We start from the raw sequence: 24,150 nt of genomic DNA on the forward strand, positions 1-24,150 counted from the left end.
AAAAAAAACCATACAAAATGGAGTTTCCAAAGCACATATAATGAATGACATAGATCATTTTCATTATATTTGTAAAAAGCAAGATTCAGAATTATATTCATGATTATAATTGTATTGACTACTGTAATGTCTCAGTTTTATTGAGACAAATCTCAATTTTGTGTTAAATATATATTAGAAAATATATAGAATAGTTCTAGATTGTATAATTAGGAATGGTTTTCTTTTTATTTTGCCTTTCTGTTTATTTCCCAATTTTCTACAATGAGCATGGAGCAAGGAGTAATAATAAAACACATTGAAGATAAAGTGTTTAATTTTTTTGATGATTTAAATGTGTAGTCTAAGGATAGTTAATTTATATTGTTATAGTAAAGATTTTCTCCTTCCTTTGTCTTTAATAATAGTCACCATGATAGAAAAGTCAGCATCATCCATGGTGCTGTCTGCACATAACAGTCTGTTACTGTTTTCTTCCTCTGTTACTAGGAATCCACTGAATCAGTTTTCATTTTTTTCCCCTTTATCAAAGGTTGAATTAATAAAAGGAAATTTACAAAGTGTTGGACTTACACTTCGTCTTGTCCAGTCAACTGATGGGTATGCTGGGCATGTCATCATTGAAACTGTGGCTCCAAACTCGCCTGCTGCAATTGCAGATCTACAGCGGGGAGATCGACTTATCGCCATTGGAGGTAGTTATGCTAATATGCATTATACTTTACCTTTACAGATAAACTACAAAGTAGGTGTGAGGTTTTTCCTCTCTTCCTTTTTCCTTATTTCTATAATATGCATGTTACTTTTATAATGGAAATAAAGTAATAAACTTTATTATAAATAAAAATTCAAAGGAGGCCTTCAAAATACATTTAAAACATACATGCCATTTTAGTTCTAGTGTATAAATCTTTAAAATACTTTGTTTAGACCACTTTTATATAACCATTCTAATCCTTCCCTTCCCACCTTCTACTACTCTGTTTTTTCTGGAATGTGAAAGTAAGGGCAAATAAACAGTTAGGTTATCTTTCTGTACGACTACCACCATTGCTACTCTGAACCTAAAATTGGTAGTATTAGCGCTACTGCCCCCATCACTTAGCACTAGATGATGAGCAGGAGAAGAACCAACGTTCCTTTTCCAGGAGGGCACATCTGAACTGTCCTATGATCCTGTGTCATCTAAATGGCCAGCCATTTGTTAGTATGTTGTTGCTCAGAATTCAGCTCAAATCACGGGTGGAAAAATGTGTCACTTACATGCCTTCCTATCACTTGGATCGTTAACAGTAAAAACTCTCTGAAGAAAGCAGATTATTTGCTTGTATATAAATGTCTAAGCAGTAGGACTCACTGTGCACAGCAGTGGGGGGAAAGTCCAAGTCTTTTCAACCTTTGTAGTACCTGTCCCATCAATTCTAGGCTTGTTGAGAGATTTCTTGAACATATGGTTGGTCACAGTTGATCTGAAAAGGGCAATGTGATATTTTCTCTCACAGCTTGGACAATAACTAAGAACAGTTCCCAAATCAAGGTGCAGTTGTCCTTGGTTACATGTCAAAGAAACTCTGCCTTTGATTCAAATCCATCTTGACAATAAAATAATGAAAATTATTTAGTTGCATACCTGGGAGCCCAATTAAGTTGATATTTTCACAAGAGAATCTCTCTGATCATGGCATAAGCAGTGCTTCTCAAACTTTCCCATGTGTGCCAGTCACCCAGACCTGATGTTAAAATGTGCATTCTGAATCAGGAGACCTGTAGTGGGACCCAAGATTCTTCATTTCTCACGGACTCCTCTCAAATGATGATGCTCATGCATAAACACTTAGGGAGGCATAAAATGGACATCATTCATTATATTAATATCATTTAATATTTTGGTTTTAGCTATAGGATAAAATTAATTTTTTCAGTCTTTTTGGGGGGTTGTGTTTCAATTACACAAGTAGTAAATACCTATTATCAAAAATAAATTAATTAACCTAAGCGATATAAATGTATACAGAGTGAAAAAGCAAAAGTCATCCCTTGACATCTAACATTTGTTAATTATAATAACAATAGGCCAGGCTCAGTGGCTCACGCCTGTAATCCCAGCACTTTGGGAGGCCGAGGCGGGTGGATCACCTGAGGTCAGGAGTTCGAGACCAGCCTGTCCAACATGGTGAAACCCATCTCTACTGAAAATACAAAAATTAGCTGGGCGTGGTGGCAGGCGCCTGTAATCCCAGCTACTCAGGAGGCTGAGGCAGGAGAATTGCTCGAACCTGGGAGGCAGAGGTTGCAGTGAGCTGAGATCATACCATTTCACTCCAGCCTGGGCAACAAGAGCGAAACTCCATCTCAAATAATAATAATAATATTTATTAAGATGAAGGGCAGATACAATACACATTCACTGTTTAAAAAAAAAAAAACCTTGGAACATAACAGAAAAGCTTTTGTATGTCTCTTTTTTTGTTTTTTTGTTTGTTTTTTTCTGTACATAAATATATGCCTTTCCCAATTTTTGTTTAGGAAACAAAAATTTCTAAACTATGCATTTTTGTAATAGTCTTTATTTCTTTTAGCATGTTGTAAACTTTGCCCATGTCAACAGGTATTTTTCAAAACATTTTTATATAGCTTTGATTCATTTATATGGGTATATAATTGGTGATAGTTGAAATAAGATTGGCAAAATATTATATTTGAAGCTCAAAATGGAATTCATTTTACTGTTTCCTCAACTTTTGAATGTGTTTGAAATATTCCGAAAGAAAAATCCAGACTTGAATGGTGTATTCCTGAGAGAGAGTTGAAATGGCCATCTCCACAAAACACCTGATGACTGAGGAATAGATGAGACGAGGGCAGATTTTTAGTCATAAAAAATGAGTTCAGATTGAGTTGAAGTTTTTGCCTACTGTAGATCATTAGATGGACTAATTTTTCATTTATGCATATGTCAAACTATAATTTTGCTGAGACATAGTGTGGTTAGAAGGACGTAGTAGAACTTAAGGCTAGATAAATAATGAAGCACCATATTAGAAAGCTCTGAATTTCCATGTGATAAGTTTGTAGGCTAAAGGGGCAAAGCTTTAGGAAAATTTCATAGCAATATGTTTGGTGTTTAAAGTAGGGAAGGTCTGAGTGAGAGATTGCAGTTAAGGGCTGTTTATTACTAAAGTGAAGGCCGGTTATCAGGAGGATCTGAACAGGGAAGGAAAATGGGCTGAAATCACAAGTTTGAGTTGACAGCTGAATGTTTCTAGGGAGTCAAATATCCCTAGGATTCAAATTGAGTTAACTGGGAGTGGCAAGTTGATTGATAGTAGTGAGGACAGAGAGATAGTCAAAGAAAGGTTTTAGCTCTGCTGAAAATTTAGTCCCAAAGGAACATCCAGGTGGTGATGTCCAGTAGTTGGGAATGTAGAACTAAAGTGAAGAAGAAGGGAAACCAAAGAAAAAGTTGATAGTTTTTGAAACTACTGGAGTGGCTGTAATTTACCAGGGAGAGAGCAAAAAAGGGTGAGAGAACTAGTGGCAAACTTTGGTAACAGTTGCATATAAGGTGCAGGTGGTATAGGTGGAGAAAAAGAAGTTAGAAGAGAGGTGATCAGAACCAATTGTGTAAAGTGTTGTGGAAACTAAGAAAAAGAAAAATTTTAAAGGAAGAAAAAGTACAAGGATAATTGATAGAGCAAAGTCAGGAAGGAGATAGGAGGATTGGATCCAAAGTAAGTATACAAATAGAGGGATACTTTCTCCTCTGAAGTAAGATAATACTAAAAATGATTGGTAGGGAGAAAAGGTAGCTTCATATTGATCCTTTTGGCAAATAAGGTGATACCGTGCACAGAGTGAAATAGAGTAGGGAGAGTAGACTTTAGGGAAACAGGAAAGGTTTGCAGCTGATGTTTGAGAGACTTAGTTGTTTAGAGACCAATCAAAAGAATGCTAAGCAGCCCTGAACACCTTGCCAAAGATGGATGGCTAACTTGATGCTAGATCCAAGCGGCAAGCTCAAGAGCAGGAAAGGGCAATAGTGGGGCTAGTAAAGCTGGGGATCAAAAAACATGAGGACAAGAAAATAAAATATTGGTAAGAACATCGTTGTAATCTTGAGACACAGGGTTGAATAGAAGAGTAAGTGGTATCAGGAGACCAACAGGACCATGAGAAGAAAAGAGGAATGATTGGGCCGGGAAGTTGCCTAAAAGTAGTGAGCAGACAGGATTGTAAGAGGTGAAAAATAGGAGCTTGTAATCAGAGAATAATTGAAAATGAAAGATCTTTGGTATGGACAAGTTCCAAGTGATGACCGAGTCTAAAGCCTGATCTTCCCAGACAGCTGAAGTAAGAGAGGACACAGGTTGAGGAACCCTGAAGTCAAGTTATGAGAAAGGGGTGGTGTTACTTAGATTTATTTAGGATGGCCCTAAGATCTTTGGAAAACAAAGAGCCTTCTCATTCTTTCTCTAAGTTCTACATAAAGGGATAGCTTGGGCAAGTGCTGTTTTAGAGAATGTGGGAAGAGTGACAGGAAACAAGTAGCACCTTTAAGTGCTAACACACCTAGAATATCTATGGAAGCATACACTAGAGACTACTAAGGTCAGGGAGGGGACAATATGGCTGGGAGACAGAGGTGGAAAGAATATTTTTTACTGTACATCTTTTTATGCCTTTTGAAATTTAAACTACGTGTAACAATTAAAAATAAGAAAAATAAAAACAACATAGATATTACAGATGCAGATAGTAACCAACTTGTTTAACTTTAAAGCAGTTTATCCCTTACTTGTTCTTTCTGGTTTTGAAAAAGATGAATGTGATGGGTACGGTTGATAAAAAGAATCTCTAAAAGTACGTTATTCATAGTATAGTATTTTGCTATATTATTTTCAAGCACTGGTCTCTTAATTTGACTCTTTCATCATATGTCTTGTAATCCCTGGAGTATTTTAGAATTTCCTTCAGTGGAATCACAGCTTTCCCTCACTCTAAGTCTGATTTAGCCATTAATAGAATCCTTAAATGGATCTCCCTCTGTTCACTTCTTCAGTTCAAACTGAGAGATATCATCTAACCTAGGAAGAGATAGAAAGCAATTAGAAGTTAGCATCCTGGCACTCTTTTAGGGATCCTATGTCATCATCTGGTTTGAAAAGATAAACATCTCCAGGACATCAGCACATTCAGGGTTTGAGAATTAGCACACTGATTGATCCAAAAGCCAAATAACATTTTGTTGAGGTTTTCCTATTATTCTTCTGTTAGTTAAATAACCAGAGGTAATGGCAATTATATATATTTAATTAAATATATTTAACAAATGTAGTAATTTCTATTGCAATAATTTACATGTTTTCCCTTTTAAAATCTTAAACCAGGTGTGAAGATCACATCAACACTGCAAGTGTTGAAGCTTATCAAGCAGGCTGGTGACCGAGTCCTGGTGTACTATGAAAGGCCTGTTGGCCAGAGTAATCAAGGTGCAGTGCTGCAAGATAACTTTGGCCAGTTGGAAGAAAACTTTTTGTCAAGCTCATGCCAATCGGGTTATGAAGAGGAAGCTGCTGGGTTGACAGTAGATACTGAAAGTAGAGAGCTGGATTCTGAATTTGAAGACTTGGCAAGTGATGTCAGAGCACAAAATGAGTTCAAAGATGAGGCACAATCATTAAGTCATAGTCCCAAACGTGCTCCAACAACACTTTCTATTAAACCCCTTGGAGCTATATCACCAGTTTTAAACCGTAAATTAGCTGTAGGAAGTCACCCACTACCACCAAAAATTCAGTCCAAAGATGGAAATAAACCTCCACCCCTAAAAACTTCTGAGATAACAGACCCAGCACAAGTGTCAAAACCAACCCAAGGATCTACTTTCAAACCACCTGTGCCACCACGACCACAAGTGAAAGTTCCTTTGCCTTCCGCTGATGCTCCAAATCAGGCAGAACCAGATGTTCTTGTTGAAAAGCCAGAGAAGGTGCCGCCGCCTCCTCTTGTAGATAAATCTGCTGAAAAGCAAGCAAAAAATATGGATCCCATAGACGATGCAGCTGCATCTAAGCAATTTTTAGCAAAGCAAGAAGTGGCCAAAGATGTCACTTCAGAAACTTCCTGCCCTACTAAGGACAGTTCAGACAACCGTCAAACATGGGAATCATCAGAAATACTTTATCGTAATAAGCTGGGAAAATGGACAAGAACCAGAGCATCCTGTTTGTTTGACATAGAAGCCTGTCACAGGTACTTAAACATTGCATTGTGGTGCAGGGATCCTTTTAAGTTGGGAGGTCTCATCTGTTTGGGGCATGTTAGTTTAAAACTTGAAGATGTGGCTTTAGGATGCCTAGCTACATCAAACATGGAATACCTTTCCAAATTGAGACTGGAAGCCCCCTCACCTAAGGCTATAGTCACTAGAACCGCACTACGCAATCTGAGTATGCAAAAGGGATTCAATGACAAATTTTGCTATGGTGACATTACTATTCACTTCAAATATTTGAAAGAAGGAGAATCAGACCACCATGTAGTTACTAACGTAGAAAAAGAAAAAGAACCCCATTTGGTTGAAGAAGTTTCTGTTCTCCCTAAAGAGGAGCAATTTGTTGGACAAATGGGTTTAACAGAAAACAAACACAGTTTCCAGGATACTCAGTTCCAGAACCCAACATGGTGTGACTACTGTAAGAAAAAAGTTTGGACTAAAGCAGCTTCCCAGTGTATGTTTTGTGCTTATGTTTGCCATAAAAAGTGTCAAGAAAAGTGTCTAGCTGAGACTTCTGTTTGTGGAGCAACTGATAGGCGAATAGACAGGACCCTGAAAAACCTTAGGCTGGAAGGACAGGAAACCCTCTTAGGCCTGCCTCCTCGTGTTGATGCTGAAGCTAGCAAGTCAGTCAATAAAACAACAGGTTTGACAAGGCATATTATCAATACTAGTTCTCGTTTATTAAATTTGCGTCAAGTCTCCAAAACTCGCCTTTCTGAACCAGGAACCGATCTCGTAGAACCTTCACCAAAACACACACCCAACACGTCAGACAATGAAGGCAGTGACACGGAGGTCTGTGGTCCAAACAGTCCTTCTAAACGGGGAAACAGCACAGGAATAAAGTTAGTGAGAAAAGAGGGTGGTCTGGATGACAGTGTTTTCATTGCAGTGAAAGAAATTGGTCGTGATCTGTACAGGGGCTTGCCTACAGAGGAAAGGATCCAGAAACTAGAGTTCATGTTGGATAAACTACAGAATGAAATTGATCAGGAGTTGGAACACAATAATTCCCTTGTTAGAGAAGAAAAAGAGACAACTGATACAAGGAAAAAATCACTTCTTTCTGCTGCCTTAGCTAAATCAGGTGAAAGGCTACAAGCTCTAACACTTCTTATGATCCACTACAGAGCAGGCATTGAAGATATAGAAACTTTAGAAAGTCTGTCTTTAGACCAGCACTCCAAAAAAATAAGCAAGTACACAGATGATACAGAAGAAGACCTTGATAATGAAATAAGCCAACTAATAGACTCTCAGCCATTCAGCAGCATATCAGATGACTTATTTGGCCCATCTGAGTCTGTGTAGCAGACAGGTCTATTTAAACTTTCAAATGAACGGGGTAAAGTTGCATCTAAAGTACCACAGATACAACCATGTTTAATCCTCTTACGCACTCTGGCCTGCTTCTCCAGTTACTTGCTTGTGTAAGAACAAAAATGAGAAAGGTGGTTTTCCAGTAAAAACATGACCAGCTTACTAATTGGTTGTTTTGGATTGCATTTATAGCTATGCTTTTTTGGGTTTATACTGGGAATTTATTTTTACTAAATTATTTAACTTTTCTAATTATGTAATTATGTAAGCTAACTTTTCATGTTTATGTATGTATGGTGTCCCCTTGTGTTATTTTCCTTCCTCTTGGTTTTTGAATTAGTGTTAAATAGAATACTGTCTAGATTCTTAAAATATTTTCATTTCCATCATGGTTATAACAAATTTGCTGCATGCCGAAATTGACAACAGCAATCACTGAGGGAACAGGTTTTGAATCTTTCTTTCGTGTTATGAAGTTTATTGTCTCTACTTGCTTGAGATTTTTGTTATTTTGGGGGCTTGGGGGTGCTTTTTGTTTTGTTTTTTGCCAAATGTAACATGAAAGCAGATGCTGCAGCTTTAGTCTGTTATGCTGATTTAGTAAAAAAAATTTTTTTACATATATTGCTTGCTTTCGATGCTTCTGTGAAATTTTTTTCTAAAGCTTTTGTGCAGCTGTATGGTAAAAATATGGTGATTAATTTGAAGAGCTTACATTGAAAGACAATGTAATAGGAAATAAATGTAGAATGCAGTTGGTCAAGAATTTTGTAGAGAGGATAACAAGACTTAATTACTGAAAAACAGTAACATAGCATTTTGAAATATAATCTTTTAAAATATTGATGCTTTCCTTTTAAATGGAAATTTAAATTTTATGATTAAAAGTTTAAACATTTATGATAATTTTCCTCATCAGTTCTCCCATAGGAAATAAAGCATGTGAAAGGGTATTTAAAGTTTTGGAGGACTCTTTTTAAAATGACTGTTGATAACTAGTTTAGGCTGGTTTTGTTTTAGAAACATTTTCATGTAGGAGTATTCTGTGAAGGAAAGGAATCATGCAAAATATACTTACTGCTTTGGCGTCTTACAGTTGTAAAGGAATGGTGATCATTCTGAATACTTCTGTAGTAAGTATTCATTAAGAAAAGAATGACAAAAATAGACAGTATTCATACATAGGAATTGGGACCAGTTCTCTGAAAATGAAGATATACTCACACTGAGTCCATTTTACGGATCCCAGTAACACATGACTGACGGAAAACAAGTAAGCTTGACTGTTGTTGGGGTACCTTAATAGTTTCGGTCTGTTATATACCTATAAAATACACAAGTATATGTTTGTCCCTTTGTAGGTAACTGCTATGATGATTGCTATGTAGTGAAACTGACACGAGTTTAAAACTAGATGGAGCAGCTTTTATTGCTGGCAGGAAAAAGCATGGTGTAATATTAAGGATTGGGGCCCAGGTCTAGAGTCCAGGACTCCATAAAAGAGTTTAAGTTCAAGCCCCTCCATTAATGAACTGTGCAAGCATAGGCAGTTACAAAAGGACCCATCTCTAAAATGGGAATAATAATACGTTACCTCCCTCACAGTATTGTTGTGAGGGAAACAATAGCATAACTGCAAAAGTGCTTTGAACGGTAAAAAGATATACAAGTAAAAGGCATTATTTATATGAGTGAGAAAGACATTTCTGAGGGTAGAAAAGTTATTCCACTTTAAAAATCAATAGCCAAGTCTCATGCCTTTTGTTGCTTTAGTAAGTGAAAATTTCAGGTACTAAATACCTTTCTTAGCCAAGTTTATAACAAAAACTCAGTATACTTCATTACTTATTTAAGCGTGATCTCTTTTTTTTGTTTGTTTTTTTGTGAGACAGAGTCTTGCTGTCTCCCAGGCTGGAGTGCAGTTGCGTGATCTCGGCTCACTGCAAGCTCCGCCTCCCGGGTTCATGCCATTCTCCTGCCTCAGCCTCCCAAGTAGCTGGGACTACAGGCGCGGCTAATTTTTTGTATTTTTAGTAGAGACGGGGTTTCACCATGTTAGCCAGGATGGTCTCAATCTCCTGACTTCGTGATCCACCTGCCTCGGCCTCCCAAAGTGCTGGGATTACAAGCTTGAGCCACCGTGCCCGGCCACATGATCTTATTTTAAAAGAACACTGCTATAGAAGAATTTACACATCAAATTCCCTGAAAGCTAAAGTATTGTTCCATAACTTACACTTGAAGCAATCTGCTCAGTGTGTAACCACAATTGATATTATAAAAAATAACATTGATAACCTGGAAGTTGGACTACTTGTAAGTAGCTGGTGTTTATTGATTAAACCATGGAAATTTTCATGATACCCAAGGATGTTGCTGAAACTGATGCATTTGAAAGAGCTGTTGAAATAATGCAAAACTTTGGTTTTATAAGAATCTACTCATGTTTTAAAAGTATTTAACTCTGTAGATCACAATTATAGAAAGCTCAGTAATGCTGCTAATGACACTTGTAAACTATATCTGTAATGTAGTGCAATATTTTTATATTTCACTGGGAGAGGCAGTGGAGACATCATAGTTGTACTTTAGTGCAAGTGGGGGAACACTCCAAATAGCCTAGAGTATAGTAAGGTATAAAGCTTCAATGAAAAAAGCTGTATTATATTACATTACTGATGTAATCTTGCTGCCATGCTATGTATCAATAGCTAAAAAATAATAATAAAGACTACCACAGAAAACAAGAATATCTTCATTTAATGACATCTTTAAAAAAGGTGATTGCTGCATCTCTATGGAATTATCTTCTGGTATGATTTGGCCATGCAGAAAAGCATAACAAAGTCCACTTTTCCTAAACAAAATTGCTGTTTTGCAGACTGCCCCAAAACATTTTTTTTACTATTGTTTTCTTATGGATTATCAAGTTTATGGGTTTTCTTTGGCTATGTATTAGTAACTAGACTTTATATTTTCTACATTAGTATTAGCTGAATTAATGGTTTAGACAAACTGAGCAACATTTTAGCATTATTAGCAATCATAATAGGCTATATTTCTTCATATCAAGCCTTATATTCAATATCAGAAGTACTTGAAGTAAGTGGCTATTTTGTGATGCTGGGAGGAGAAAACGCAACCTAAAAATTTTGAGGGGTACTATCAAGTTCTAAATGTATAGCTGAATTTTTTTAAAGCAATTTGGAAATATTTGGCTCTTACTAATAAGATAAATAATAAAATCTTAAGTCCCCTAAAAGTGAATAAATTTTAAATACCTACTTTTAAAAATACTGTCTTAACTTCTAAATTGGCATAATTGCTTTTCTTACCAAAAAAAAGAAGGAGAGGTTCCCATAATTCCTTTTGGGCCATAGATCCCCTTTTAAGATCTGATTAAAGATGTGGACTTCCACCGCAGGAAGATACCATACCCATGGGCACACCATTCAAAATGTATCAGATTTCAAGGGTTTTACGAACTCCCCCCAGAATTAAGTCAAATGGGTGGATATTACAGCTGTTTTCATCAGATATGGTTATTTGTTGGCAACCATCAGGACAACAATGTTTATCGATGGAAGGATAACTTTGTTTTTTTTCCATTTGAATGTGGCTAGTTACATAGCTCAATTTAAAATAAATTGTGGAAAGCCAAAAAAGTATGGTCAAGCTAACCTGGGATGGCTTTTACCTGATGCCTACAAGCACAGAAAAATAGTTTTTAATTAAATATCCACAGTCAAAATGATACCTTATGTATTTTATTCCAAGAACATTTGGTTTATAAAGGAATACGAACAGGCACAAAACATGGTTCAGAAGATTTATTAAGTAAACTTGCTAAAATATGGACAGATGCACTTAGTCAAACAGTTGAATATTCATTGCTACCTCATTAAAGTTTTTGTATCTGTATTACCAGGTACAAACATAAAAACCACCTCTGTTCAAAAAATAAATGTTCAGAGAGCTGTATGTTCTTTGTTCTGGTACGTACATTTTAAAAAAACACCTCTTTACAGTCTTACTAACCAAGAATATTAGTCATATAAAAGAACTTATAATTTTTTTCCCCAAGTACAACCTATCTTTTGCTCCCAAAACAGTTCTGAAGGTTTTATTTCTATTTTATCTTATCCCGAGGGACCAACAGCAGGCATACCTTTGCCAGGCCTTCTTGCAGAAAGACACAGAGCCATAAAGGCAAAAATAAAATTGCAATAAAGTATATGGTATTGGGGGCAGGGAGAACCAGAAACCCTCAAAGAGAACCAATTTGTAGCACGTTCTTTTTTAAGGCTCTACCCCTGCAGAAGTAAGAAACTAGCCTGCCTTTTTAGCCATATGAGAGTTTCCTCCAGAGCCATCTTCCAAAGTAGCAGACTTGGCCAAGTTGCCCAATGCCAAGTAAGTGAGTTGGAAGTTTGTTTGCTTCAAACACACTGCACTTAGAAACCAGACTTGAAATAATCGAAGCCCCACAGAAAAGCTTCATGAAACAAAGGAAGTGTTACTTTCCTAGAGAATAAGAAAGTCACAAGATTGAGGAGTCTTTGTTCTAAAGTTCTTTGCTCCTTGATGTCGAAGTTAACACAAACACAATCTTAGCTTAACAAAACTAAGTAATTTTTGTTTATAGAACTGCAGGATTAACAAGTATTATTAGAGACATTCCACACTGCACACTCCAGTCATATCTCTTAGCAAAACGACATAAATTGACAATGTTCACTAACAGTATTTGCTGTTACACTGAAAAGGCACATCAATGTTGTCATGCTTAGAAAAATACACGACACTGCACACTGGATGATATAGTTAGCACATACATTTTTAGATGTTCCATTTTTCTTTTCTGCCTGATCACTATTATTTTTACTTCTTAATATATGATTCAAGACATAATTTCATTCCTCATTTTCATTTAAAATTTGCCTTCACATTGATGTGAACAACTTTCAGGAGTCTAAAAAATAGTAGTTTCAGACAACCTAAAATAAATATATTCCTAGAAAACACTTGGATGATCTGCAAACAGATCAAAGATATAGTCAGATATTAAAGTCAGAGCAGCTGTTTTTAGCCTCGTTTCCTTTTCTAAAACTTGAAGTAGATGGTGATTAACCTTATCATGTTTAAACAACCTTGACAGTATAAGGTACATGTACCCTCAATTTTCTTCATCCAGTAAGACAATCAAGTATGCATCTTAAAGGGAAAGCTTTTAGTTCATAACAGTATGTTTGGTTGCTTTTCTCTGCTTTCAGAACATTTACTGTTTTTCCCTTATTGGCTTTAGTGTTTGCTGCCAACCAGATAACATGTTAACATATAATTTACAGCTCTCTCTAGGTAGGTGATTACATAGAAAACTAACGCCAGCTAAGATTTATGGATTCAAAAGATAAGTGACACAAGTTCTTGTCCTCTACACTTGAGAGAACTAGCTCTTTAACGCATAAATATATTGATAGTAACTACAAGTTAAATAACACTCATTCAGTGTCACTATATAACATGCTGTCTTGATTCTGTTTTTGAGACTTCATTCTAGTTTCTATTTGTTGAAAGAGTCTCAGAGATAATGTGTGCTTTAATTTTAAACACTCATTACCAATATGATTTTTGCCCAAATGTTAATGTAAGTTAAAAAATTATATTTGGTTTGGATTCAAATATTTATAGATTTACACAATACCTATTTCATCAAAATATATTGTATGATATTTAATAAAATTAAATACATAAAATAAAGTTTCAACACTATTTATACAAACCCCTAGAAAAGCTTTTTCTTTATAAGGCTGTTGGCAATCAACCATAACCATGGAAAAGAAATAATAACCTTTGGTTTTACTCTTTCACCAGGGATGGATGGTATGACTAAGACAGTTCTGGATGAGTCATGCCACTGGAAACACTGTTTTATACAATTAAACACTTTGATGATTTTTGAGGGTCTCAGTCACTTTCAGATTCTTCATCATCACCTATCGGATATGACTGGATATTATTCTGAGTGTACATTTTTGTTTTAATGGGACAGTTGTGATCCATGAGAATAGCCTAAAAGAGAGCAAAGTGCAAGTATATTAACTTCTTGTTTCATAAAGATAAGATGGTTTTAACCTACTGTTTTTAAGGATTATTAGTTTGAAAACTATGTAGTATTACTTGCTATTAACCAGTCATTTGGAGCAATCGCCAGACGCCTGACCTAAAAGACCTGTAGTTCTACACTCTAAAAATTCCAGGCAATTGGAGACAGAAGTGGTCTCTGCAGTATTTTCATTATACCTGTCAGGGGCCATAAGTCCACTCTGGGAACTTATACTCTATGAAGCAAGGGATAGGCAGGTTAGGTTTGTTAGAATCTTGGAATTGGGGTATGGGGATCCTGGAGGTCACCCAGTCCAACTTCTGTTTACAGACGTCATTGTGGCAACACACCTTGAAAGGATGTGCTCTCTCCTTAATGAGAGAAGCCCTCACATGTGAGAAATGTACCTACGTCTGGACTACAACCCATTTCCATTGTTTGCATTCATGAATCTGGTTCTGGTATCTTTTTCTTTCTTTCTTTCTTTCTTTTTTTTTTTGAAATGAAGTCTTGCTTCGTCACCCAGGCTGGAGTGCGGTGTTGTGATCTTGGCTCACTACAACCTCTACCTCCTGGGTTAAGCAGTCCTCCCACCTCAGCCTCCCAAGTAGCTAATACAGGTGTGCACCACCACTCGCAGCTACATTTTTGTATTTCTAGTAGAGATGGGGTTTCACCATGTTGGCCAGGCTGGTCTCAAACTCCTGACTTCAAGTGATCCCCCCTCCTCAGCCTCCCAAAGTGCTGTGACTACAGACACGAGCCACTGCACCCAGCCAGTTCTGATATCTTCACAGGCCGCCCTTACAATCTTTTGTTGTTGTTTTGAGACAGAGTGTCACTCATGCCATAGCGCAGTGGTGCAATCTCAGCTCACTGCTGCTTCCCAGGCTCAAGCCATCTTCCCACCTCAGACTCCCAAGTAGCTGTGACTACATGCATATGCCACCAAGACTGGCTAATTATTAATTTTTTTTTTTTTTTTGTAGAGATGAGATCTCACTATATTGTCCAGGTTGCTCAAACTCCTGGGCTCAAGTGATCTTCCTGCCTCAACCTCCCAAAGTGGTAGGATTACAGGTGCAAGTGACCATGCTTGGCCCCCAATCTTTTAAGACCATATTGTCATGGCCCCTTAGATTTCTTCTTAGGCAAAACATGCTAGGGCTATTATTTTTTCACACATGTGATTTCCTGACCACCTGTCCCCAATCCTGACCTCTAGCTAAAATATATGATTTTTTTAAAATCCTCTTCTGATGAGCATGAAACTCTCATGCCCTCCTTTATTGCTACTGAAAATTTTAAAACTGTTACAAAAACGTGCTGCTCTGCTTTCAAACCAGATTGTCAAATAAGTATTTGCTTATATTTGATAACACAGCTGGCATTTATCACGCCAAGACCATGCTCAGCATTTTAGAGGCAATACATCACAATAACCCTCTGTGGGAGGTGAGAAAACAGGCACGGAGCAGTTAAAGAATTTGACCGGGGAGTGTACAGCTAGGATGGGGCAGACAGGAGCCGCTTGCAGTACTCCATGGTAGTTAGACGAGCACAGAGGACGGCAAGGGGGCGTCATGTGCAACTAAAATAAATTATCAGGTATGTCTTGAGTTTTTCTCCATGTGAACTACTCCCCCAATATTTTTTTTGCAATTTGCAAATCTAAATAGATTAAAATGTATCTGATGTTGGCCTGTTGCAACCCATCTTGTTGTCTGTTAGCTATTACTCCCAGCTCTTGTCCCCAGATAAGACTCTACTCAGTGCTTAACCCATTTATCATTTCCCAAGACATTCTCCAGTGATCTGTGTAACATGTGAAGATAAGGACTTCCTTGACCCTCTAAGTTAGGCTGCCAGCTCAACCTGTCAGCTTCTAACTTAACTGTTTTTATGCTGCTTGCCAAGTGAATTGATACTTGTATTCAATAAAGAGCTCAATTTTAAAAATAATAGTGGCACTAGACTTTGTACACCAGGACCGTTCTCCCCATGTAACACAAAGGTTTAACCCCCACTAACAATAGATGTCTCATCTCCCCCAGATTAATGATTCTCGAGGAAATGTAGGGGTGGAGAGATGGAGCAGGTTAAAAAATGAAATTTGAGGGCCCTGTCCTCATGTGACAACGGTGTCAACAAACTTTGAGAAACACTGCCCTAGTTACATGGCATTATCTAAGACTATAGCACTGTCATCTGGCTGACAACAGCTGAAGGGACACCTATTAGGTGTTGCATCTCAGTGCCCTTAAGGTCCTATCCCAGCATCTTAGTTACCTCCCTGCACAGGCAAGGACAGGGACTCTAGGGTCCCCGGTGGAGTGCTCACTGCTGGTTCAGTGCCCAGGGAAAGCTATCCTGTAGAGGCAGGATTTGAGGTAAACTTTGAAAGATGGAAAAGATTTGGACAGCAAGGGAGGTGGCAATGAGTAAAACATGAGTTATTTACCAAGCAGGACACTAAGTAAGCCAGCCTGGCCACCACAGAGGTCTGCTGAGGAGGCACAGTGAGATACCAGTTGGGATACCCAAATGGAATGCGGGGCATGGGGCCTTGATCCTTGCACAGCCCCCAGGCAGGCAGGTAGGTCACCTTATAAAGAACGGTCATCACTGCCTTATTCCTAATTGCCTTCCATCTCTTGGCTCATCCACATTAGACCTGAATGTAGGAATATGTCATCTTAAGGACCCCAGAACCTAGGACTGGGCACATGATATGAACGCAACAAAAAACTGCACTGCAGGAAAAGCAGTTCAGTCAGACTATTTGGCATCATGCAGACTTAACTGACCAGCATTTGTCAGTTCACCCAAACCATATTTATTAACAGCCTGTTTCAGGTGAAGTTTTCCTCCTTTAAATGTTCTGTAGCCTTTAAAACCTAGCTCACTGGCTTCCAAACCTCTCTTGAAAGATTTATAGTACAATAATTGTACTTTAAACAAAAAGTTATACACAAATAAGCCAGGTGGCATGTAATGTTTTGAAAGTGCAATGAAGAAAGGCATGAACAGCATCAAGCAGGTCAGTCAGGTGCCCAGGGAACAAGTAGGGTGGCCACAGTGCAGGCAGGTAAATTAAACCTGTTCTCCACACACTGCTGTGGTGAGGAAGGTGTGTTCGACTCTCAACCGAAGAGAAAATCAATAGGAGGGGATTGGCATTTGAATTCAGAGCAAAGCCCTCTTATTGAGAGGTGAGCCCCAGCCCCTCCAAATGCCCCTTTCATGAGTTAGGATCTCCTAAGTGGTACAAACAAACAAACATGGTGGACCAAATGAAAAGTAAAAGTAATACAAAGCTTGGGTAGTGAACCCATAAAAGCATTAAAAGATAAGAGTGCCAGTCTTTGAGATTTTGATAGGTACCAGGCCTTCTGAGTAGGAAAGTTTTATTCTCTTTAGAAAAGCAATGATGGCTTTGCATCCACTATTTAAATACCTGCAAAGGGACAAATTCTATAAACAACTTAGAATATGCAGAATGTGGTCTATCTCAGCAGCCTCCAGCCACCCCATCCTTGCCCCACGCATGGCATCCAGAAAACAGAGCTGTTGCTGGAAGGGCTTTATGGAACAACTATCAGAGCCATCCAGGAAAAGAAAGCTGCAATCCTCAAACCACCTAATTTCTTGTCTTGGCAACAATTAGAAATTTCAAGAGTAAAATTAAGAAGCGTGCCTTGTCATTAAGAATAATTCTTCAACCTCGAAAAAAAAATAATCCACAACACAGCTCTTCTCAACTGGGAATATTTGGGAGTGAAGCACTACCATGTAACTGTCTTATAACACAATTTTCCTCAAATGGTAATGTTGATATCTCCTGTATGTGCAGAGGGACTTGAGTAACAGTTTTTTTCCTCCACCTATACTGATGTTGATTATAAAAAATAGAAATCCAGTAAACCAAATGGAAGACAAACTCACATGCTCATAAACTGGTTCATGATTTTGTCATTTGTGATCCATGAAAACAGCATTATGTCTTACAATATAAAACAGCTTAAGTCCAAACACCTTGTTATCAGGATGCTGTCTAATGGAAGAATGATTTGCTAAGGGTCGTATGACTTCTGGCCCTCACAGCCCCCAGCATTTGGCAACTGCTCATCCTGAACGCCAGCACTTGTCTGCTGTGGGTTTTCTCAACTGCATGGTCATTGATTCTTCCTCCTCCCTCACACACTGCTGTCCCGCCTGCATGCCCCCTTATCATTAGGTGCTGTCGGCCGCCACCGCTGGCTTCCTGCTCTGCTTGCACAATGAGTAGGCAGCAGCTGCTGGCCACCACTCTCAAATGTCACCATTAGGCCAGTCAAATGGCATCTGACGTGATGCCTTCAATTATGGGCATCATTGATGGGCAGCGAGATGCACACCTTCTCAAGTTTTTAATGATTTATCTTGCTAGGTGCTTATTAAGGATTGTAACATCTTACAGTGAAAGTGGCTTTCTGGAAACCTATAATTCTTACTGTTTGGCCTTTCAGGATCGTCTCTTCCACTTCCTTCAACATCTTTTTAAAACATGAACTAAAGTATTCATTTAAATTGGGAAAGAGGAGGGGTACTGAGGCCTGCCTTCAGCTAGTCCTTCTGCAGAACACAGTGGTAGTTGGCTGGGCAAGCACATTTCTCTGCTCATCCTCTGACCTCATTCATTTCCCCAAGGCCACAGATAAGCCATCAGGCTGCCGTTTGCAAACGGATATCACAACAGCCACTGATGTTTGCCGGCTTGGCAAGGGGAGCCCATTCAGCAGTTTTGGGGTCTGTATAGCAAAAGGAAACTCTCACATCACAGAGGAGGAAAAAGGGAGAAAATTCAGGTATTGCTGGAATGACGGGAAGCCAGAGAGTTAAATAAGCAGGAAAGAGTGGGGTGATATTGGAAATAGGAACACACTTTTTGAGCCACAGGGCCTGTCACTCTGTTGGGATTCTTTCATTTAATCCTCACAACAATCCTATGAGGTAGACGTTATCATTTCTCCATGCAACAGAGGAGGAAACCAAGACTCATAAGCCTCTACATGGTGGGGCCATTGTGGCTCCCAGGCCCATGCTAGCCCTAACTATCTCCCAGGAGTCTTCCAACAGTTTCCTGGGCTACAGGAGCATTTGTAGGTGATTTTATACACACACAGACACATACAAACACACGTATACACACATATATACTTTTTTTTGGTCAAAAACATTGAGAGTAACCTCCATTCAGCCTTAAACAGTTATCATGGCAACAGAATGGCAGTTTGCATTTGTGCTGAGAATTTTCTGACTCCATTTGGGCAAGGTATTGTGCTAGGGTCAGCCAAGCAAAGATGCATCTGGAATTTACACACCCAAGCTGGAAAGCAGATGTCTCCTAAGAGAGGTCTGAGAAGGTGATGTGGTTTTCAGAGCTGGGGAAGCATCTAAGCAAGCAGAGGGAAGGACAAGGGGATGGCTTCTGTCTGAGTTATTTCCACAGCACCTTCCATACCTTTTCCATGAGTCAGACGGGCCATGCATTACTTGAAAGTATCTAGTTAAATCCTAGTTAAAATAAAGGGCACAAGGCCAGTGCCCAGTGCTTGATATATTTTAAAATATGTGGAATGAATTAATGAATGTAAAAAAACACCCAGGACAAACATAGGCTGCACATAACCTTATTTTAAGGTTTGTCTTTAAATCTCCTTTTGGGGAAAAGCATCAAAGGGCAGTTCAGGAAATGCCAAAGCATTAAGATGCATTCAGTTCCACTGTCAGAAAGACCTTCTGATGTACTTCCAAGAGAACATTACAAACAAACCTCACGTCTATTCACAAACACAAAAATGCACGTCCTCTTGTTCACCTCATTCATCCTTAATCCAAAACGCTCTCCTTTCACCTGGACAAATACCTATCAGCATTTGCTGTTTTAAAAACTGGCAACACCAGATAAGATGATCAGAAACACTGAGCTGCTCCTTGCTGGGTAAGGTAAATACCTTAGAAAGGCTAAAATGACTCATGAATTTCAAAATTCAAATTTTGAATCAATTAATTTGGACTTTTTCAAAAGAGGGATGCTTTATACTCTATATCTTGCCTATGGCTATAATTTTGGTCATAAAGTTATGAATTAAATTGTTCTATGTGTTCACATATACCCCAAAGTGCATATACAATGATTTTTCCATAAAAATCGTCTCTAAAATCCTACATACAGTAAAGACAAGACAGCAACTATTACTGAATGCTATAAGGGTTATGAGAAAAGCAACAGCACCACAAATGGCTAACCTTGGGCATAAGTACAGGAGGCAGAAAGATTGTGTCCAAGATTTTCAAGAACCATAGAAAATCAAATTGAATGATTCCAGGTTTATACTTGGTCAACGAAAGAGCAACACTGATGCTAATCTATGTACAAAAATAATTTCATTCTCCCAGTTTATAAACATAAGCTTGAAAGAAAAACTCTCACAGTAATAAAAAAATAAAAGAAGTAACTGCTCTATGTGGTACAAACTAAAAAGGAATTCTCACCATTTATGTTTGGAGGCTATCAGGAAGCTATCAGGAAGGCCATGCTAAAATTATCAAGAAATGCTCACTGCATCCTAAATTTTTCTTACCATTTTTTCTTCTTTGGCAGGTGGACTTCGAAGAAAAAAGCAGAGAGGGGCAAAAAGAATATCAATTATCCCAATAATTGTCATGAGCCATGGAAATCCAATTGCCTTTGCAATAGCACCACCAGCAGAAGGACCTTTCAGGAAACACAGAATTAGATAAAGCTCTTTCCAAATGTCTTATAGACTGAAGGATGCAAAGATTTAAATAATTTTAGTAGATATTATCCATTGTGTATTGAGGTAAAAGGTTCTTATGAAAAGCCAATGTCCTTACCTATAGCATACCCCATACAAAATGCCACATCTGCAATGGCGTAAACACTCCCATAGACGGACACGTGCCGCAGGTCTACGAGGTAGCCCATGATGGGCATCATTGACGAATCCACCATTCCTGAGGACAGTCAGGGAACACAGTGTATAGAAAACGGATGTAAATCCAAAATGGGCTGAATATCAGGGACTGTGTCTTAAACTCACGACCCTGCCAGCTCTTCCCCTTCTGTCATCACCACCTGCAAGTCTTGGGGTGATACTAATCTTTGAGTAGAAAGAACGAAGGAAGACTTTTCTGACCCCCAGAGGAGGTCAGGTTCCCCTCATATACAGATGTTCTCTCACAGCATCATCTCAATTGTCATTCATTCTACAATTCTTTGCTAAATGCCCAACTCTTCTGTTGGTTTTGTTCACCCATATCCCCAGCACTTGTACATATTAGGAAGCAACAAGCACCATTTCAACGAAAGAAATTTTCTTCATGTGCCTGCCACTGACACATGTGGAGGGGAGGGCACCAACCTCTGAGTCCCTGCCAGTGTGTTCACAGACACTGGCTCACAGCAGCCAATCATGAGGATCCCCATTTTATAGATGAGGAAACCAATATTCAGAGAGGCAAGGCTTGACCACACTCACTGAGCCGGGAAGTCTGAGCCAGGAACTCTGACCACACACCCTCTTTACGCTACCTGCTCCCCACTATTCAAGAGACAAGATTCTAATGCTGGTCGTGGTTGTTGCTGTGGTGTATGTCTGTATATATATATGTGTATTTATGGGTATGTATGTATATGTATATATGTATCTGTGTATGTCTATGTATATGTGTGTATGTGTGTGTATTTATGTGTATTATGTATATGTATATACGTATCTGTGTATGTGTATGTATGTGTGTATGTGTGTTTGCATGTGTGTCTATGTGTATTGTGTGTTTGTGTATGTACTTGTATTTGTGTATGTGTGTGTGTCTGTGTGTGTATGTATGTGTGTAGGTGTGTGTGTATGTGTGTATATGTATGTAGGTGTGTGTGTAATGTATGTGTATCTGTGTGTATGTATGTATGTGTATGTGTGTATGTATATTTGTGTGTATGTGTGTGTGTTTATGTGGGTGTGTGTGTATGCGTGTGTCAGTGTATGTGTGTATGAGTGTGTATGTGTCTGTATGTATGTGTGTGTGTTTTAGCTAACTTCTTTTAGTTCACACACATACACACAACACACACACACTCATACAACACACACATACGCAGACACACATGCATACACACACACATACACACATACACCCCCACATAAACACACATACACACATATAACTTCTGAGCAGGGCCAGATGATCTCTCAGACTCCTTGGAGTTCTGGGGCGTTCTGGTCCCCCCTGTTATTCTCCATCTTGGAAACACCCATAGTCTAAGCGTGTGGCCCAGGCGTGACTGGCAGGAGGTGGGTCAGGCATGCAGGTGTGCTGAGTGGTGAGGGACAAGTGAACCAGAAAACAGCAAAGCAGGAAAGCACCAAAAGGACACAGGCCAGGGGGCTGTACAGTAAGTAACCTGCAACTCTGCCAGGCCTGCAGAATGGCAAGGAGAGACACTAGAGGACTGGGCACCCTCCCCAAAAAGATGGGCCATCCAGACAGTGGAGGACAAGGGGAGGCAAGGCAGAGAACAGGCAAACGGTCACCTGAGAAGGACCTGGAGTACCATACTGGGTTCTACCCTAGCCTCGGCAGCCTTCTACCGTCTGTCCTCAGTGAAAGCCATGCTGTGCCACAGTACCACTCAACGATTACGTGCCTGCCTCTACAGGGGTGGACTGAGCACTTACTTTTATCGTGATCAATTGGTATATTATAAATAAGAGACAAAAGTATACCATTCACTCAAAATAGTGACAAGATTTTTCCTAACATATTATCATTCTTAACATTACAAAAGCCCATCTCCTTGCCTATGGGAATTCTTGCAGCACAGGCGGTCATCAACACATTAGTCTGCTTTGTCTGTACTAAAACCTCTTCAAAATATATATGTGAAGCCTTTGCCCCCAGCCTCATCAGAAGACCTGCTCATAGGGAGGAGTCCACACAAATGAGCTCTGTGCAAGGGATTCCTTTGTTTGCCCAGCCCCTGCAGTGGAGCATCAGTTTCCTTCTGTAAATATCAGCTTTTAAAAAATACTGGTTTTCAGGAAATAAATGACTAGTGCGCAGAAGCAGGTGTCTTTACATGGAGAATCGACAGGCTGTAATTTAGCTAAGCTGCCTGCAGCCTCCTTCCAAGATTCTAGAAATTTAGGTTGAGGAACTACAGCCTACCAGAGGAAGAAGAACCCTTCCTAGTGGAAAAGCGGTTTTAAATGTAGGCACAAGGTTCATGTGACTTACCAATTGCAAAACCAACTCCAAAGTTCGGAGCTATGAGTCCATAAATGTTTTTTGCAAATGGAATCTGTAAGAGAAAATAAATGTTATGCTAAAATAACAAGAGATCCAATTCTAAATCATCTCAGAAAGTTATGAACTTGTGTTTCCTCTGGGCATGGTATGCCTGTTCCCTTCTGAAGAAAACAGGAGGAAGGAGGGTGGGATTTGTGAAGAAACGGACCCTCCAAATCTTTAAAAGTCAAAGCTTGAAACAAGTTTTATGACCACCATGAAAAATTTGTCACCGGCATATATGAAAGATCAGCCTAGTCCACCCTCAAGTTTTGACAAGAACAAGTAGGCCTCATGAGGGATGGATATTGGCCATTGGTAGAAGAGATTTTATTCTAGAAAAATATCTTGCTATTGTTTCAGGTTGGTTGTCTTGAAGTGTTTAAGACACTGTCAAGCTTAAGATGATGCAGGGGAAACGTTAGACGTAAACTGTGAAATAAAACATTTTAAATAATTTCTGACATAAAATGAAAATACACTCCTTGGAAAGTCTTGTCCAAACATTTTTAAGATGATAAAAAATTAGAATAAAATGAAAGCTGTAATAAAATATCAACAAACTCAAACGTAAAATGTTTCTTGGTGATTCTTGCCCAAAGCACAAGTTTTATTCACAGATGGTTCCCACTTGTCGAATGCCATCTTTTACTCACACATAAAATGCTGACTCCAACAATTATCATTCCCAGAAGAGCACAAAGCCACCTACCAAAAGAAAAAGCACCATCAAGAAATGATCGTTTGATTTTTTTCTAGTCCAAATTTTCAATGGAAATCAAAACAATTACTTGTAACAGCGAAGGCAGAAACAACTTAGAATTTTTTGAAAGAACTACATTATTATAACAGAATGAGTGTTGTTTTCATATCATCTTACCTCCCCATTTTGTGTGCAAGTATCCCAAAAATATTGGTTCCAATGAGATAAGAGATACTAGCTGGCAAGAAAGCAACGCCTGTAAATTTATGAAAAGGAGACCTTATCAGTGCTGATATCAGTCATATGTTAGAAAAACTAATAACTGTAGACACCACAACGTTGATTAGAGCAGATGAAATGAAGCCCCAGGGCCCACACCCCAGCAGCTAA

At 38.7% G+C, this 24,150-nt stretch overlaps 2 protein-coding genes across 3 annotated transcripts in view; one reads left to right on the forward strand and one right to left on the reverse strand.

Annotated features, from left to right (window-relative positions):
• The window catches only part of PDZD8 (PDZ domain containing 8), a 100,832-nt gene extending 92,610 nt beyond the window's left edge, over positions 1–8,222 (forward strand). For both annotated transcript variants that reach the window (XM_032176730.2, XM_032176739.2), the window contains 2 exons: positions 533–695; positions 5,388–8,222. In XM_032176730.2, the coding sequence (XP_032032621.1) occupies positions 533–695; positions 5,388–7,591 (2,367 nt within the window). In that variant the 3' untranslated portion in view covers positions 7,592–8,222. The remainder of the gene's footprint in view (positions 1–532; positions 696–5,387) is intronic.
• A 3,193-nt stretch (positions 8,223–11,415) lies between these two features.
• SLC18A2 (solute carrier family 18 member A2) overlaps positions 11,416–24,150 on the reverse strand; it is a 40,125-nt gene continuing 27,390 nt past the window's right edge. The window contains exons 11-16 of the mRNA XM_032176753.2: positions 23,938–24,016; positions 23,714–23,765; positions 23,007–23,070; positions 20,607–20,726; positions 20,333–20,466; positions 11,416–13,672 (exon numbers count right to left, since the gene is read on the reverse strand). Of these exons, the coding sequence (XP_032032644.1) occupies positions 13,568–13,672; positions 20,333–20,466; positions 20,607–20,726; positions 23,007–23,070; positions 23,714–23,765; positions 23,938–24,016 (554 nt within the window). The 3' untranslated portion in view covers positions 11,416–13,567. The remainder of the gene's footprint in view (positions 13,673–20,332; positions 20,467–20,606; positions 20,727–23,006; positions 23,071–23,713; positions 23,766–23,937; positions 24,017–24,150) is intronic.

Source organism: Hylobates moloch, unplaced genomic scaffold, assembly GCF_009828535.3.
Source record: "Hylobates moloch isolate HMO894 unplaced genomic scaffold, HMol_V3 SCAFFOLD_3, whole genome shotgun sequence".
Lineage (NCBI taxonomy): Eukaryota > Metazoa > Chordata > Mammalia > Primates > Hylobatidae > Hylobates > Hylobates moloch.